Source organism: Rhinatrema bivittatum, chromosome 18 (genome assembly GCF_901001135.1).
Source record: "Rhinatrema bivittatum chromosome 18, aRhiBiv1.1, whole genome shotgun sequence".
Taxonomy (NCBI): Eukaryota; Metazoa; Chordata; class Amphibia; order Gymnophiona; family Rhinatrematidae; genus Rhinatrema; species Rhinatrema bivittatum.
The window spans coordinates 932,479-947,283 of NC_042632.1; the positions used below are offsets into that span (position 1 = coordinate 932,479).

A 14,805-nucleotide genomic window follows, 5' to 3' on the forward strand; every position below is an offset into this window, starting at 1 on the left:
GCTGCAGCGTTTTGCAGCATTTGAAGAGGTTTGGTAGAAGAGGCCGGGAGACTTAGCAACAAAGCATTACAATAGTCAATCTTTGAGAATAGTATGGCTTGAAGGACCGAACGGTAGTCGTGGAAGTGTAGAAGAGGTCTTAACTGTTTTAGTACCTGTAGTTTATAAAAACCTTCTTTGGTGGTGTTGTTGATGAATTTTTTGAGGTTCATTCTGGAGTCTAGGAATGCCCCCAGGTTTCTCACTTGACTTGTTAGTGGTGTGTTGGTATTGAAGGCTAGCGGGTTATTATCATTGGGGGAAATGATTAGCAGTTCGGTCTTGGACGTATTGAGTACGAGGCAGAGACTTGTGAGAAGGAGGTTGATGGTGTGGAGGCAGCTATTCCAGTAGTTTAGGGTGTCTGAAACTGGATCCTTGATGGGGATTAGGATCTGCACATCGTCTGCATAGATGAAGTATGTGAGGTTGAGATTATTGAGGAGTTGGCATAGGGGGAGAAGATATATGTTGAATAGGGTCGGCGAGAGAGAGGAACCCTGGGGAACTCCTTGTTTGGCAGCTACAGGGTGAGACTCTTTGTTGATTATTTTAACTTTATAGTATCTGTCGCTTAGAAAGGATTTTAACCAGAGGAGTGCAGCCCCTGGTAAAAAGGTTATTCTGCTAAACTGGATATCCATGGTAGCCCCGTCACCCGAAATGGTTCCAAAAGCTGATCTGTCTCTTTACTATGGAGTTTTTATCGGCTAAGCAACATTCCCAGAAGCGCCTGAACTTAGTAATGAAGTTACTGCTTGAATACCTGTCTCCCAATATCCAGGAAGACCTTAATGCCAAAGAGGTTCCATAGATCTGAGTATTACATTATGCATTTAGGCAAAATGATCCGTAAATTATGGGGAACTAGAAACCACTTTCAACCGTATTACCCTGTCATATTTGTTCTCTGGAAGGCTTATTAGTCTACTCTATGCTGATGATCCTAAAATAACCATAGAAGAGTTAAGAATTAATAGATTCCCATTGACCCAGCTGTGGAAGTCCAAATCTTGGATTGGGGGGTAAGGGGAGGGGAGGAAGGGGAGGAGATTAAAGTAAGGAATTATATTAAAATTGAGAGGTCCATACTTGATCTTAGGAGATACCCTTTGCAATTAAAGGCACTTAGTACTAGAACTGCAGGAGGTAACCAAGCCGAGAGACCTGGGTTGAAGGAAACACATTGATCCCTATCATACCTAGATTTAATTATGGTTCTTAGTAATCCTTCAATGAATAGTGAATCAGTTCATGTTACGCAACTGTACAGTCGGTAAGACTGTGCCATCCATCTATGTGTCCTTAGCCAGATGATGTTATGTTTACCCGGTTTGTAACAATTGTATTGTTAATGTTCTTGCACCGATTATTGTAATATGTTTAGATTGAATTGTAATGTTCAAGTGATTTCTCTAATAAACATGAAAAAAAAAAAAAAAAAATTCTTCTATATAGGAGTGGGACAGAATCCCAATATAAAACCTGCACTTCAAGTTTTACAGTACCCTGCATTCACAGAAACTCCCCCAGCAAAGGGTACAGAACCAAACTTCCCCTTACCATTTACTATAAAAAACTAACAATCAAATTCTGGTGTTGCAAATTCCCCTCACTACGAGAACATTGTATAATACAAAATCCTCTAAAAAATGTACTTGGGACTTATAGGAAGTCTGCCATACCATAACACTCTAACTGCCAAACTCAAACAGTAACAATCCTACCTATGAAAAGGCAATACTGCAAATATTACAACAGGCACTAAAATACCAATATACCTCCTGTTACAAAAACTGAACAAGTCCAGCTACTGTAGGTTCCTACATATAAACTACATGGTAGCAGAATCACTAAGTCACACACAAAAAACACAGACACATCCTTGCCAAATAAAAAATAAAGAAACTATAAAGTATAAATACAAACATGCAGACAAAAACTGAACTGGAAACCGCAGTGCAACAATGGAAAAACAAAAACATTGCATTCCACATAAAAATCAAACAATATAATCATGAAACATAAAATAATAATAGTAAAACCATACTAATAAAAAGAATATTTCAAAACTGATATACAGAACATCCAATAATTAAGATCTCATAAATTATTTTTAAATTTCCCAAACACCCAATAAAATATTTCAAAACATCAGATGCATCAAATAATAGCCAACAATTGAAACTAACAAGGATTAAAAAATTCCCCACCCTCCATACCTGGAAATTTTTTATTTCCAGTTGCCCTGAGATTGTTGTGTATTAGGAGGAGGGCACACAATCTTTCTCCTCTCTCTCATGCACATACACATGTTCATTCTCACTCACACTCATAAGGTCCCTCTCTCTTTCACGCACACTCTCATACACACATGCTCTCACAGACAACCACGTTCTCTCTCTCATACACACATGCTCTCTCTCATATGCACACACTTTCAGAGACATACACACATTCTCTCTCTCATACACACATGCTCTCATAGACACACATTCTCTCATTCACACAGGCACTCACACTGTCACTCTCACCCGACCTCTTCCTCTTTATTTCCTGGAGTCTGCAGGGAGTGGGAAGGAGGGGGTATCCCATGGCCACCTCCTCTCTTACTGTGCCAGCAGATTGGGATGTGGTAGTGGTGGCCCTACTGTACTTTTCAGTCTTCAGCTGCCGTAGCATGGGTGCACCGGCTACCCGTCAGGCATCTTTCTGTCTTTAGCCACTGGAGGGATGGGTATACTGGCGGCCTGTCGGGTCTCTTGCTGTCTTTAGCTGCTGGCAGGATTGGTGCGCATGTGGCCTGACGAGCCTTTGTGTTCAGCCACCAGTGAGATGAGTGCACCTGTAGCCTGTCGGACCTCTTTCTGTTTTCAGCCGCCGATAGAATGGTGCACCAGTGATCATGCTGCCTTCTTTAGCCTTTTCTGGCTGGGTGCACTGGCAGTCTGTCCTCTTCTTTCGCTATGCAGGTTTTCTTTTCTCTGTGCTCAATTCCCGCAGACTCCTTGTTATGGTCTGGTGGACTCCTAGGGGTCCGCAGACCACAGGTTGGGAACCACTGGTCTACCACATGCCAGTACCCCCTTTCCTTTTGAAGAAGCCAGCATTCCCTTGGCTCCCTTGAGGAGAAAAAGAGAAATCTGAAACCCCACCCGAGGAGAGAGGCAGCACGAACAATCAGAGCTAGCATGGGTCTCAACACTCATGAAACGAGGATCAGCAGTTAGGTGTGGGATGGGACGATCATTGTATCCCGCTGCACATGGCCCACCTGGCCATATCCAATGGATCCACCCAATCACATGAAGCATCAGAGACCAAAGTGCACTTCTGCACACAGGAGGTGGCAGGCAGCACAAGCCACACTTTTCCACCGTAGGTCAGGATTCTTCCGCAGGTTCACCCATGGAAACCTTGATACAACCTCTACTTCCTCTAGATAGTCATGTTTGATCATCAACGCGGTGCACCACCAGGCACATTGCCAATCCCAGTAGGGCCGATACAAGGACCTCACTAAAACATCCAATTGGTAGTAGAAACAGCCAGTGTGTACAAAGGATACAGACAATCAGCATGAGTTTATGACCCGCACATGCTGGGAATTCCTCATTAATGGAAAATAATTGCAAACCCTAATCCCTATCATGAATGACCTCTCGGCGAAGGTAATATGTGTCAGAGGTATTTTTGAAACTCCCTAACTTCACTTATGTGGGTTTATTGGATCCATCACTGTGCTAATTTAATATTTTTTTAAATTGAAAATATGCTTTTATTGATATTAAATTTGTAATATTTTACCACATATTTTTAAATATTTCTTATTGTATTTTAGTTTATTATCTATTTGGGGGGGGGGGGGGGGGGGGGTTTGTGTACCACTCTTGTTGTTTTCATATTTGTTTATGTGGTTCACCTACCTCTCTAATTGTGTTTCCCGGAATAAATCACAAGTGAGATACAAAATAGATGGAGGTCAATTGAGGGGAATTATTGAGGGGAATTATATTTGCAATAAAAACCCTCCAAAATCAGACTGTATCAAGGTGTGATCTCACTGATGCCTCAGTACTGACCATGTTACACAAACTGTACCATGGAACGATCTCAATACAGTAACCTAATAAAATGATGGCAGAAAAAGATCAAAATAGCCCATCTAGTATAGCCAGTTGAGATTCATCTTATTTGATAGATGTGCATATAAAATACAACTGAACACCAACTATCTCTTTGGGTCTTCCACCCAAGCTCTGCCCATGTTGCAAGATTGTATCAATATGCTATCTCAATATTCCCAAGTATGCCTTAAACTCCGACACATTACAGCAGGTCAGGGTTTACTTACAAATTGTTTTACTCTCTAGATAGGTCATTTTACCAGCTGAAGCCTTGGACACAGACTCACTTTCACTTGCCACTTCTCTTCCACATTTATAGAAGTATCTGAGCAGCAGATAGCAAGGAATATGTCTATGCGGATATGTTTAGTACCCATACCAACTCTTACAGAATTACCTTGCCCTTGTCAAAGTAGCCGATGGTAGTTTCATAGAGATGCTCTTTCAGTTGCCGATGGGTCTGTGTGCAGGGGAACTCTGTTTGCATGATCTCTGGAGAGCACTGCTCCTCTGACCACTGTCAAAAAAATTCACAACAGCATTACATTCAGGGATGTTCATAAATCAGAAGCAAAGTATTGTGGATGCCATGTTAGTGGAAATAAGGGTCAACAAGCAAGTTGTAGGCAAGACCTTTTTATTGGACTAGGTTTCAAGTATCAAGCTCGCTTTTTTCATTGTTTCTTCACCGACTTGCTAAAGGGAGCTTATAGTATTCACAAATGTGTTAATTTAGTCTAATAAAAAGGTTTCACCTCCAACCAGGGCTGGATTTAGGCACAGGCAACATAGACACATGCCTATAGCCCCAAATTATGAAGGCACCCAAAAACTGGGCTTCCTCCAGCTGCTCTTTGATTTCTGGGAGCAAATGCCCCCTACACCTTGTCCGCTGCCTATGGGCAACATATTCTTAAATCCGGCCCTACCTACAACTTGTTTACTGAACCTCATTTCTATATAAATCAGAAGAAAGATTCATTCTGAGGAAATTACTGTACACACTAGTCACACTTGAAGCAGGTCATCCACCCTGCCCAGGCAAATCCAATCCTCATTTTCTTAGACCATTTCTATCTGCATTTTTGGGAGTTATCCTAATAAAACACAGGACTTCAAATCCTAGAATGCACTATAATTGAATCTAGGAAAACACATAAGCTTCAGGACAAAGTAGTAGATGCCAGGAATCCTATAGGGACCTCACCTTCCTGCCCCCCCCCCCCCCCAACAAATAATTGTAACAGTTACTAGAGGATCAGAAGAAAAGACATGAGATAACAATTTGCTCCAAGAGAACTACTTGCAGGGAAAAGATATTTGCCATCCAAAAAGCAGGCTATTCCAGATAAAAGGCCCCAGCTCTGGCACAGAGCTGCCCCCCCCCATTGCTGCCCCTAAATTTCCAGCTACAATATATCTTTGTATACACACTTATACCCAGAGGCAGGCGTAAATAAAAAAATAAAGGTGGGGGGGGGGATTTAGGTAGGGCTGGGGGGCGGGTTAGATAGGGGAAGGGAGGGGAAGGGGGGGGGGGCAGAAGGAAAATTCCCTCCGAGGCCGCTCCGATTTCAGAGCACCCTCGGAGGGAATGGGGAAAGCCTTCGGGGCTCCCCTAGGGCTTGGTGTGCGCAAGGTGCACAAATGTGCACCCCCTTACGTGCGCCGACCCTGGATTTTATAACATGCATGCGACTGCGCGTGCATGTTATAAAATCGGGCTTAGATTTGTGCGCGCCGGGTTGCGCGCACAAATCTACGCCCACACGTAATTCTTAAAATCTGGCCCTATGCTGTTAATGCATGCGATAACACGTTAACTCATGTGTTGTCATAACGCATGCGAAAAGTATAGTAGTGCATGGCGCAAATGCAAATGTTTGAGGGGAGTGGGATCGGGGTAGGAGTTAGGGTGGGTTTTAGTAAAATTAGGGGCCATATCACACCGTGCGATAGCATAATACATGGCATCGCATGGTTTTAATGCCGGAAATAACTACACATTTTTCCCTGGAGTTAAGCTGTGCGATATGTCCAAAATGGCCATACTGCAATTTGTGATAACTTTTTGGAATTGCATTTTGGCTATTTCAAGGGGGGAGAGGGAGGGAGAGAGCTGTTGGGGAGGGCCTCACTGTGAGCAACTATTTATATCTCTATAGGAGGGCCACCTGATAGGTTGAAGTGAGATATTAGTGGTGGTTTAGGGTTTAGGGGCCAGTTTCGCATGTAGAAAGAGACGTACAAACAGCACAGTACACCTTGGTGAAGATTGGCATCATTTGGATGAAGAAAGGCTCAAAAAGATGAAAATTTGTACTATGTTCTATCACCCTAGCTTGATGGTACTCTGTTATCGAGTCCATCAAGCTTTTAACTTCATGTTTTTACTATGTATGTTTCATATTGTTAAACCGTTTTGATTACATTTTATTTGTAAAAGTGGTATATAAACACTTTTAAATAAATAAAGAAATTAAATAAATAAACTATATTAGAAATGGCATCTTTGTGAGACTTTCCTCACTTCAAAGGACGTCAAATCTTCACCAAAGTGTACTGTGCTGTTCGTATGTCTCACTATATATGTGAAACTGGCCCCTAAACCCTAAACCACCACTATCACCTCACCTCGACCTATCAGTTGGCCCTCCTATAGAGATATAAATACTTAACTACTATGGAGACCTTGTCGATAGTCTCTCTCTCCCTCTCCTTGTTGCAGGATATGAAAAATAAGAATTCTTACTAAGTTTACCACACCATGCAATAATACCTATGCAAAGCAGTAAGCTACAGCATGGTGTGGTAACTTACAAATTTCCATAAACACATCCCTTTTTGATAACTCATGCATTAACTTTTTTTGATGAATGATGGGTTTAATTTCAAAGAATAGTTTTGGGAAACTCCATTCAGTCAGTCTCCAATGTCAATTTTAGAATGTCAAAGGGGTAATTTTCAAGAGTCAATTTTATGTATGGAAATGGCTGAACTAAAATAGCCCAGGATTCTATGGGCTGAGTTTTCAAAAAGCTTTGTGTGCATAAAGCCTGGTTTTACAAGTGTAAATGGGCTTTGGAAAATTGCCCAGGGAGTTATGCACTTAAAAGTAACCACATATTTTACATGCACATAAAGGAGATGTTTCAGGGAGCAGAGTTGGGGAAGGGAAATCATTTATGCGTGTACAATTAGGAAACTCTAAAGCAGGTGTAAATGTATGTGCATACATTTATGCAGATACTTCTGAAAATTGACATTATACATGCAAGCCTCCCCTAATTTTCACAGCAGATTTACTGTATATATGTAGGTCTGCTTTGAAATTGGGATAAAGTCTGCAAGTACCTCTGGAAAGGCACTGTAAGTGAAAATCCCAGCTATATCTGGTAGCTTAGCAGTACTACTACTAGTCTCACACACAAGCTCATGAAAGATTCTTTTTAGAAGGGCAAATCACAGGCACAGGCAGCATCAAGAAAGAAGAAGCAGAGGCTGGAAGAACATGTGCTGCCTGTTGCCACTGCTAGCTCTATTCCCATGGTGCAAGGACAGGAGAAATGAGTCATTGGAGGGTAGCATTGGCACTGGAAGTGGAGAGGAAAGGGCAAGGGAAATACTAGGAATAGAGCAGCCAAAAACAAAAAATCTTCTCCCTGTTGCCTCCTGTCTGCAGCAGGTCCTGCATGAAACTACTCCTTCAAAGGAATCATGTCAGGGCTTTTCAATAATTGAGAAGATAAAATAGCTAGTAGCTGTGAAGAAATTAGGGGGGGCGTAGTCCTAGTTACTAGCATGTTATTGTCTATTGAACAGGTAAATGAGGCAGAAAGCAACACTGCAGGGGCAAGGAGTACCCCTCAGTAAGAAGCAATGGAAATCTTGAAAAATGACCATTGCCTTTTGCTTCTTAGTCTGCCCTCAACCTCAGCCCCAGTAACAGCACCCACTCTTGCAGAGAGGATATGATGGAATTACCTCTAAACCTCTCGCTGAGGATGCATTAAGAAGTAAGGCCATAGTAGATTCGGAGCTCTCACACAGACACAGATTAATTTGAAGGCCACAGACCAACCTCTAAGTGAATTCACTGTTTTGCACTGTGAAATGATAAAAGAATGCTTATAAACAGGCAAGAATCTTACTATTGTAGTGCCAGTAGTTCCCAGATGGAAAAGTAAGTAATTAACTGATACCATAGTCTGAGAGTGAAGGCCACAAAGCTGTGCTTGGAATTGATAAGAACACAGCGGGAGGGAACATTGTTGCATCTGTGGGCCCTTGGGCTGAGGTGAGATTGGCTCTACCTTTTTATCGCCAGAGTAAGTATTAACCTCCTGCCTTTCATTCCCATCCTCAATGTGTGAGTTCTAGGGGCTGCCCCAGACAGCAGTACACCCTCAGACCTCAGCAAGGGCCCAGCCAAGCCATGCTACAGGGTTTTGAGTGGCTGTGGGGGAGCATAAGCCAATCCGCCATACCCTCGACACCAGGCCCTCCGATAGGGGGCCAGCTGCGGTTCTTCATAGACTGCTGGCCTAGTGTCTCCTCGGACCATTGGGTTCTATCCATCGATTGTTGAGGGTATCGGATGAACTTCCTGGGTGTCCCCTCAGATTTTCCCCGTGCCCCTCGTGGGGTCTCGCCTCACATCAGGAAATACTCTTGACGGAGCTCTCTGCCCTCATAATGGCCAGAGCATTTAAACCCATTCCACTGCGGCAGTAAGGGCGGGGGTTCTACTCTCACTGTTTCCTGATTACAAAGAGAACAGGGGGACTCCGCCCTATTTTGGACTTGAAGGCCTTGAACAAGTTTCTAAAAAGACAAAAGTTCAAGATAGTCTCTCTGGGAACCCAGATTCCCCTCCTGAAAAGTAGGAACTGGTTTTGATCCCTTGATCTAAAAGACGCATACACCCACTTCGAGATCTTCCCTGATCACAGGAAGTATCTTCGGTTCATCATGGGTGAGAGGAATTTCCAATACAAGGTGTTGACGTTTGGCCTCACCTCAACCCCATGGGTCTTCACCAAGTGCCTGGCAGTAGTGGGTACATACCTCCACTGACTGGGGGTGCAGGTGTTTCCCTACTTGGATGATTGGCTGGTCAAGAGTGCCACTCAGGAGGGAGCACGTCAATCCCTGCACTTGACCATTTGGGTGTTGGAGTCCCTGGGGTTTGTCATCAACTACCTGAAGTCCAATCTTACCCCATCACTGCAACAGGGCTTTATCAGCACCCGGCTGGACATGGCTCAGGCCAGAGCCTATCTTCCTCACTAGCAGGCGCTCATGCCAGCATCCCTTGTGGGACTAGTTCACCAGAGCTGGCAGGTCTTGCCACGCCACAGGCTCTGACTTTTGGGTGACATGGCTGCCACCGTCCATGTCACTCCTTTGGCTTGCTTACATATGTGCAGATATCAATGGACCTTGCGGTCCCAGTGGCAATAGACCACCAAGAACCTCCACATACGCATCCGCATTACTCCACCTCTCCAGACCTCATCTTGGTGGGAGAGCCTGTCCAATTTGGAGCAGGGGGTTCCTTTTCAGTCTCCCCCTAGCCAAGTTGTGCTTACCATAGATGCATCAACCCTGGGTTGGTGTGCCCATGTGGAAGGGCTCTGCACATAGGGTCTGTGGTCTGCTCAGTAAGCCCTCTGCCAGATCAATTTCCTGGAGCTTCAAACGATCTGGTATGTGCTGCTTTAGGCATTCAGGAATTGCCTAGCTAACAAAGCAATCTTGATCCAGACTGACAACCAAGTGGCGGTGGTATATCAACAAGCAGGGAGGAACGAGGTCCTTCTTCCTGTTCCAAGAGGTGGTTCAGATTTGGTCATGGGGTCAGTCCCAGGACTTGCTGCATCGAACCATGTACCTGGCTGGGACAGAGAATGTGGTGGTGAACCGGCTGAGTCGAGCCTTCTCACCCCACAAGTGGTCCTGGAATCAGGATGTGGCAGATCGGATCTTCCATCTCTGAGGAATCCCAGACGTGGATCTCTTTGCCTCCCCCTGCAACAGCAAGGTGAAACAATTCTGCTCCCTCTACAGGGGGGAACGGCAAACAAGCCACAGATGCCTTTGCCCACCATTGGGGCAAAGGCTTCTGTACGCATATCCTCTGCTTCTCTGGTGATGAAGACTCTCCTGAAACTCCAGCAGGACAGGGGGAACATGATCCTGATTTCTCCTCATGGGCTGAGTTAGATCTGGTTCCCACTCCTGCAGGATCTGTTGGTCTGAGGGCCGATTGGTCTGTGGACTTCCCCCAACCTTGTCATGCAGGATCAGGGCAGGCTGTACCATCCCAACTTCAGGGCATTGTCACTAATGGCTTGGATTTTAAAAGGCTGATTCTGCAGCCCCTTGACCTGTCGGACTATGTGTCTCGGGTCCTGGTGGCTTCCAGGAAGCCTTCCACTAGGAAGTCTTATGGCCTGAAGAGGAGGAGGTTTGTCATGTGGTGTGAGCATCACGACTTAGATCCAATTTCCTGCACCACACTGAAACTGCTTGATTACCTGCTGCACCTTTCAGATGTTGGCTTGAAGACCAATTCTGTCAGGGTAAACCTGAGTGCCATCAGTGCCTACCACCAACAGGGTGTGGATGGTTCCGCTTCTCTGTGCAACCCATAGCGGGTCATTTTATGCAGGGTTTGCTTCAGTTGAAGCCTCCCCTATGGCCTCCTGCTGTCTCCTGGGAACTTAATGTGGTGTTGGCTCAGCTCATGAAGGATCCTTTTGAGCCTCTGCGCTCCTGTGACCTGAAGTACCTGACCTGGAAGGTCATATTTTTGGTCGCAGTCACTTCGACGCGCAGGGTCATTGAGCTTCAGGCTTTGGTGACATACCCACTATGCACAAAATGTTTTCATGATTGGTTGGTTTTGTGTACGCACCCCAAGTTCCTGCCTAAGGTGGTGTGGATTTCTATCTTAATCAGTCAATTGTCTTACTCCCCTTTTTTCATAAGCCTCATTTGCACCAGGGTGAACAGACTCTGCACAGTCTGGATTGTACGAGAGCCCTGGCCTTCTACTTGGAGCGAATGGCAGTCTACGCAACTCTTCATCTCTTTTGACAGTTAGGTGACCCAGCTATCTTAAAATTAGCCGGTTATGTATAACCACCTAACTTTAGGATAGCCCTACGGCCCAAACCAGAGCTGGCCACAGAAGGTAATCGGTTAAGCAGTTAACTTTGCTCCTCCCCAGATGTCCCTGTTCAGCCGGATAAGGACTGAATATAGCCAGGTAAGTTATTTAGACAGATAACTATTATGTTATCTGTTTAAATGGCTTTTGAATATGGACCTCAGAGATTGCCAAACCTCCAGCTCTGACTTCATCAGTGTGTCTCCAGATGATAGTAACTGTTCATCACTCTGTAATTCTCTTTAAGAGGAAGGATATATCTATCTATCTATAAATAAATAAATGAATATTTGCTACACATCACATACTGAACAAGGAAAAGAAAGCTGACCTTTAGAAGTTTAGTATGGAGCAAAAGAGTATATGCAGCTTCTGTATAATTCTCACAGTCCAGATGAAGATCCCGCAATTTGTACAGGTACCTGTTAGACAGAAAGCAGAACAATAATACTCAAGAACATCCCATCTCTATAACTCACTGGGAGAAAAGCACATACAGCTATAAAAATCATATCAAACATTTTTCATTTGAAAGATTGCAAAGAACTGCCTACTACAGATTAAAACAATACCTGGATCAGAAGACACCCTTCTCAAATTTGAACAATTTGAGTTATACTAACGTGTAGCATATTCGGGCAGCCACAGGAATAGTTCAGGAATATAATAAGACTGAACCAACTTAGTTATGGTGCAGATATTTATTTACAGTGCTTCAAAGATACAAGAATCAAGAATCAAGATAGTAGCTCACCTTGCGTCAAGCACAACTAACAGGTAAACGTCCATTGTCTGGGTATAGATCCTACCAGATCCCTGGGGCCTCCTCAAGCCTCTCTAGGCCTTGCGGCATTCTGCCTTACGATGGATTGGGCTAAAACCTTGAACTGGGTTCCTTAAGGTAGAATAAGGGAGTTGATGGTACACTCTGTCACATACGGCCATGGTCGGTCAAGCGTCCAGACATGCCCAGGATACACCCCAGCTCTATCAAGTGCCTCTCCCTCCAGTTGTGTTGTCCCCAAAACCCATGATTTGTCTCCATAAGGTCGCAAAATGGGGGTTATCTCAATTTAGGACTACTGGGTACAGAAGCTCGGAGAGGACAGCAATTCTAACACAACTTGTCCTGTGGTGGTCATCAAGAGGACATGGGAAGTTGAACACTTTTGTTTGTCCCCATCTACACATGTTACTGTCTCTATTTTCTTAATATGTCCTTGAAATAGTAAGTCCTGGTAAACAAGTATTTTGCTACAGTCAGACTCTACCAAGGCCTGGGTAGAGGATCTCTCCAGTTTCATCTGGATTATAAAGACCTTAAATTGTGCACATGGGAACCCACAAAATTTCAGCTTTGGAGTTTTGACAACTTGTGATCCCAAGTGTTTTCTCACATATCATTAGCATTCTGGGCTCTGTCCCTGTTTTTTTCTCCTTCTCACATGTTCTACTACCTTGCATTCGAACTTCAGATCCTCAAGTCAAGGACATTCTTCCTTTGAATGACCTTCTGTTCTACAGAAAGCACACTCCTGTAGAGTCAGTTGGGTTTCAGCCCTACCTAGTTCATTTAAAGACTTTTTGGTTTCTGGCTGCTTATATAGCCAGTGGTCTGGTTGCTTATATAGCCAGTGGTCTTCTTCCTTCCTGTTCTCCACACAAAGGGTTGGTAATGCCCTGTTTCTGTGTTGTTGCCGCCTCTCCGGATTCCCCTTTTTTTCCAAGTTATGGGTTGTAACTACTTCAGAGCATTATTTTTAAGTATGTGTACTTCTTCCTTGGGCATTAGTTGAGTCACCAGGCTAATGTCCATAGCCAGGCTTCGGCCATACTGACAGTTCTTTGCCAGTCCATTAACTGCTATTAATCAAGTTGACTTAGGGAATGACCTCTCCTATTACTGGCATCAGTAGCATGGGATCTTCTTCGTGTTTGGGTACTTGCCAGGTTCTTGTGGCCTGGTTTGGCCTCTGTTGGAAACAGGATGCTGGGCTTGATGGACGCTTGGTATGACCCAGTATGGCAATTTGTTCTGTTCTTATGTCCTTTCTGCTCACAGTTAAAACATGTCGACAAGACTAGTGACTGGAAGCCAGGTACAGAGGCCGAGCCCCCTACCTTGGAGGTTCATTGCTGAGGTCCTCTACCTTCTGTACCATGCCAGGGAATTGTTATAGGCTGTCTGTCGAAGCCCCTTATACTGGCGGGCATTGACTGTGCCTGGTGGAAAGCTTCTGCCACTTCCAGGGCTCTCTCCAGGGTGAGCCCAGTGTGGTTGGCACACCCAGTTCCTCATGGACCAGTCCAGACCATCTAGGAACTGCTCCAGGAGTATTTGGTGAGCCAGTCCTGTCCTTGCCTCTGGCTGGAGCCACCTCCACCCAGCATCTTTCAAACAATAAAAGAGGTTTCTGGGGCTCTCCTTGTCAGAACTGCTGCCAATAGTATTCTGGGGAGTATCCCGCTCTCTGTAGTAGAGTGACCTTGATATCCTCATAGGAAGCCTTCCCAACTGGGAATGCCTGGAATGCTGCTTGACTCTTGCCGACGAGCAAATTACCAAAGTAAGCTGTCCAGCTGGCTTCTGGTCAGGACGACAGGCAGGCGATTTGTTCAAAGTTCTTTAGAAAAACCTTGGGTCCTCTTCTCCCTTCATCTTAAACAGGATATGTAAAGTGAAGGTGACTCTGGCGTGGAAAGGACCGAGTAACCAGGGTCCCCAACCCCCTGCTTGTCCACCTCAAAACCAGGAGGGATGGCCCACCAGGACCTGCCAATCTCCAGGGAGGAAATTCTCCAATCTTCTTCTTTTTTTTTTTTAAACAGGTTCAGAACTGAAGGTTTTGCACCTCTACCATCTGCAGAAGACCGAGAAATACTGAAGGACTGTAGGTGGCACAACAGGTTATGTAGCAATGTCTGCAAAACTTTCTCTATCTCTAACTGCTGGAAAAGGAACAAAACCCAGGAGTCTGGACTGATCTGGGTGCATACAGGGAATATGTAATTTTACCAGAAAGGATGCCACATTTTCCACACAGAGAACTGGCAGTAAAAGACAGCTCCTCCTCTCCTATAGTATTTCTGCATTCCCCATATATTTCCATTACATCAAATCTGACTCCAAGCTAGGGCCAGGAAACCTCCTTCATCCAGGATCCTTTCCCCAGGGTCCTTTGGTGATGGAAAATAGCTCCTAGTTGGGAGACCCTTCATACAAGTACCCCAGAGAATGTTTTCTTTAACAATGGCTAAGTATAGTCGCATAGTAAAACTCTGCAGCTCTGACCAAGGCACATTTTAAACCCTGCCTACTCACTATATTTCAGTTTCTCTCCAGCCCAGCCTCCAGGGATCACTGTTCCAGTATCTGAGGGACTACAGTCCAGCTGGGCATTCCAGCTCACTACTGCCACCTTTGGTGGTTCAGTATACTGTCTAATAAAAGAACTAGTGTGTGTC

The 14,805-nt window shown here is 44.5% G+C and overlaps 1 protein-coding gene across 1 annotated transcript in view; it reads right to left on the reverse strand.

Annotated features, from left to right (window-relative positions):
* LOC115079628 (dedicator of cytokinesis protein 2-like) overlaps positions 1-14,805 on the reverse strand; it is a 991,955-nt gene that overhangs the window by 198,419 nt on the left and 778,731 nt on the right. Inside the window, 2 exon segments of the mRNA XM_029583335.1 lie at positions 4,564-4,683; positions 11,672-11,762. Of these exon segments, the coding sequence (XP_029439195.1) occupies positions 4,564-4,683; positions 11,672-11,762 (211 nt within the window).